Source organism: Lethenteron reissneri, chromosome 2 (genome assembly GCF_015708825.2).
Source record: "Lethenteron reissneri isolate LAM-NWPU_2019-01 chromosome 2, ASM1570882v1, whole genome shotgun sequence".
Taxonomy (NCBI): domain Eukaryota; kingdom Metazoa; phylum Chordata; class Hyperoartia; order Petromyzontiformes; family Petromyzontidae; genus Lethenteron; species Lethenteron reissneri.
The window spans coordinates 2553021-2557358 of NC_083780.1; the positions used below are offsets into that span (position 1 = coordinate 2553021).

Consider the following 4338-nt stretch of genomic DNA (forward strand, 5'->3'; position numbering starts at 1 on the left):
GGCTACATAAGTCGCAAAAAAGTTCAACATACAATATGTATGTAATAAAACAGCAATCATCATTGTCATTCTATTATTGGTTGAATTAAAAATGGTTGTCCCTCTCTCTTCTCGAAACTGTAAATAACGCAACGAATAGCTAAACACCGACAAACATGCTAAACATCCTGTCTTCAAAATAGCAACACAATCTCACACGTTTCGTATACAGCAGTGTGTGGCTTTAAAAGGACAACAACATATTGTAGGCGACGTTTTGGACAATGATCCTTTTTCAAAGCACGTGAATAAGGGTCATAGCACGAAACGTCATGGCACATGAATAAGGGCCATTACTCAAAACGTCACCTATTAGATACGTTTCCATTTGAGGTCACGCACACACACACACTTTGTTATTTCTGAATTAGGGGTTGTTCGGGTGCGCTTGTGGCGCCCCCCTCACAACCATTTACGGCTTTCGGCCAGGAAAGTCACAAAAAAATTGCACACGAACGACGCATTCACGCAAGCACCTGATACTCCGTTTTGAAATTTTAAAATAAAGTTTTTTGAATTGTATGTTTTGAATTAGATAATTGTATTTCTTCATTAAGAGCGTATATCATTTTAAATCTGGAAGACTTCATTGACAGCGACATTTCGTGTGAATTTTCTCTCGTCGTTAAGTAGATGCCCTTGCTGGGGGTTCGGTTTGATGCGGACTTTCACCTGTTTGGGATTGCGGGATCGAGATAAGGCGACATAGACCTGGCCGGGCGAGAAAACCGCCGTCTGCAGATTGATTCCAACGTAATCGAATGTCTGTTCCTGCGCTTCCATCGTTCATGCAGGGGGCGCGTAGGTTTGCAGTGACCCCTGCATGAAAACGATGGAAAGTGCAGCGTTCATCACAGATAGATAAAGTTGTGCGCTTATATAAGAGTATGCTATGAGTATTATTGTGTTCTTCATTGTGCTTGTGCACCACTGCCAACGCACAGCAGCATAACCAAATAATTTATGTTCCAAAAGAAAAGTGTTATGGTTTCTGAAAACTGCCTGCTGGGCGATCACTGCCGCACTGCCGTCTGCGAGTCGGAAGGCAAAAGACGACGAGTGACCATCAAAGAGCGCGTAACAGTGCGTGCTTGGACAAAGCAAAGAGAGAGAGAGAGCGAGAGAGATGGTTGATCATGCACGTCACACATCATGCATCCACCCATTGTGTCGAACGGAGGACACGTGCCCTCACATCGCCGTGACCGCCAGGCCCTGAAACGAGGATATGACTCCACAGGGACAGACACAAACACGGCGATTAACAAGAAAAAAATCAACGAACGCTCTATAGTGCACGAAGAACACGGAGAGATTCATGCTAGACACGCATGGGAGACAGGCAAGAGGAACACGTGACTCAGAAAACACACGCAAGTTAGAGACATCGTGTCGGCCGTTCAGACAAGTCGACAGAAGGGATGGTGGCCGATGGGCGAGAGTAACGGCTGAGTTGCAGCAGGAGGAGGAAACACGCGGGTCCATGTAGACACTTTCATATATCCACATATCCAGCTGTTGCCGCTACATTTCAGTTGGGTGGCTGCTGCAACGTCACACACACGCAGTGATGTACATTTAGAGGAGGCGTCCAGCGCGGACATTGAGCATTCGATATCAACTCGTGTGCAGAAACGAGGTGGATCGGTGCAGGGCAAGAGAGACGGCAACGTCTTGTTGGGGAGGAGGGGTGGGGAATGGGAGAGGGTGGGGGTGGACAATGGGGGGATGGGGGGGGGGCTTTCATCCAGCAGTGGATGCTCATTGCTGTGCTCCTGCCAGCGCCACCGCTGATCATGAGGCTAACGAAGACTGTGACGATGCGATTCGGGCTCGGTGATCAGACTCGGTCGAGTCCGTCACGCTGGCCCCTCCTTGAAGTTAAACAGATCCGCGCTTCGGATCCCCGGCCGGAAGGCGCTGCACGTGACGAGCAGGCGAAAGGCCCAGCGGAAGGACCTGTTGAAGGCCGCGAACAGGATGGGATTCACCGTCGAGTTGAGGTACGTGAACCAGTTGATGACCTCCCAGGCCACGGGGCCCGCCTGGTAGCCGACCATTGGCTCCGTGGCCGAGACCACGAAATAGGGCATCCAGATCGCGATGAACATCCCGATGATGATGCCCAGCGTGATGGTGGCGTTGTGGTCGCGCTTCATGGCATTCCACTTACTCAGGCATTCCGCGTCGCCGCTCATCTTCTGCACCTGCGCGCCCAGGCTGTTGATTTTGCGCGACTGCACCCGGGCCAGGCGGTAGATGCGGCCGTACGCGAGAGCCATGAGGAGCATGGGCAACACAAAGGCGCACGCGGTGTTGGCGACGGCATAGGGCAGATTGAGGATCACCTTGCAGTCGTCGGGACAGCTCCGTCTCGTCTCCTCCTCCATCCCTACCAGGTTCCACTGCAGCATGAAGACAAGGCCGTCTATCGGGAAGCTGATCCAGGACAGGGCGAGCATCGCCGCCAGCGCCGCGTGCGTGATCCTGTCGCCGTAGCGCAACGGGTCGCTGATGGCCACGTAGCGGTCGAATGAGATGCAGCTGAGGTGGACGATGGACGACGTGCAGAAGGTGTAGTCGAGCCACGTGTGGACCCTGCAGAAGACGCGGCCGTAGAACCAGCAGTTGTGCACGGAGCGCATTGCGCTGAAGGGCATGATCAGCAGGCCCACCAGGAGGTCCGCCACGGCGAGAGACAGCGTTAGGACGTTGGTGCGAGTCTGCAGCTGCCTGAAGTAGAGGATGGACGTGATGGTGAGGAGGTTGCCCGCGACGGTGATGGCGCTGATCGAGAGGAGGATGGCGAGGAGGGTGGCTCGCTCCGCTGCCGAGAGGTCGCTGGACGTGCAGCTGAATTGGTGGAAGGTCCACACGCACCGCCTCGATGAATCATTACTACCCGACTCGTTCATTGTATTGTCTGCCTCCCCGGTCACATTATTTTTTAAATTATATTATTAATCATTCGTTCTACCGTTGAACTGTTTCAATGGATATTGTTCTGTAATTTCGCTTTCAACTTTGTGGAGATTCGAATGGGCTACGGTGATACCAAATAAACCCTAAACGGTCAGCAAGAAAGAAACATCTCACTATACAGAATGCAAGTTTGCATTTATTGTTTGTTAGGAATGCGTGACCTAAGCTGGAGAGCGGCGAATACCATTTGATGGAGATATTTACTGCGCGAAGTCTCCGCTAGAGACAGCCACTTGGCAGATGGATTAATTGTAACTTGGTTTTCAACATCTTCATGCTCCTGTTACACCAACGGCAACGCTTATGGAGCGCTCTTATGAAGCCACTGGAGCTATGCACTTTTAAAACTAGATTGAAAACTAATTTATTTAGAACTGTTTCTTGTGTTAGTTTGTTGTCCTTCCCCCACACCTCCGATTATCACGGTTGGCGACGTAGGGTGCGAAAGAAGTTCAACATACAGACATACCAGCAGCCACACACACACACATCTCACTCACCTCTCACCTGAATCCGACTTTCTATTGTAGTACATCTCCATAATCTCACCAAAACATAGACCAAGATGAGATAATATATACTGTAGATATATTTGAATATATAACACACGGACAAATAGGCGTGTGTAGCCTACACAGTCTGTTGGGGCAAGGGCTGTTAAGCGTGCACCTGTGAATGCGGGCACGGCGCGCCTATGAGGCCGGTCATGTTCTCAAGCACCACGCTTGCCCAACCGCCTTTGTCTCTCAAGTGTTGATGTTTCAGGTACTCTACCTAGGTGGAGATCATGTGCCGGTATCATCTATCACCTACCGCCTGGTGCGTATTTAGCTCTGGTTCAGAATCGAGCTCATGTGGAATATATATACAAACGCATACACACATACATAACACAGGAGTTATTCCCCAGCGAATGGGGAATTGACGCCCCTGAGAGAGTAACAACACTCTCAGCTAATTGTCTACACACCTGTGTCCAAAAGCGCCCTCTCTGCAGGCTGCTTTTAAATAACAGGATATATAATTACCTCTGGGTAGCCATGCGGGAACTCGTAAATAGTTGTTTTGAAATGCCTTGCAGTTGAGCGCCATTGCCGTCGTGATTTACTAACGAGATGGTGCCGTCAACCCTCTATCCGCGAGGGGTACATTCTTGAAAACGGTCGCGGATGCGGGGATTCGCGAATGCGGAAGCCTTGCTACGATGGGAAAACTGGGGTTGCGTTCCTGGTACGAGTGAACATCGCGGAGGGGAGTGTTGGGGGGGGGGGTAACTGTTTAATAACAAAGACTACCATTTTCTTGGTTCTTTTGGTA

General features: G+C 50.4%; 1 protein-coding gene across 1 annotated transcript; it reads right to left on the minus strand.

Annotated features, from left to right (window-relative positions):
• Positions 1-1898: 1898 nt before the first annotated feature.
• Positions 1899-2954, minus strand: LOC133344108 (trace amine-associated receptor 9-like). The gene has a single exon (XM_061554088.1). The coding sequence runs from the start codon at positions 2952-2954 to the stop codon at positions 1899-1901; it is 1056 nt and encodes a 351-aa protein (XP_061410072.1).
• Positions 2955-4338: the final 1384 nt, after the last annotated feature.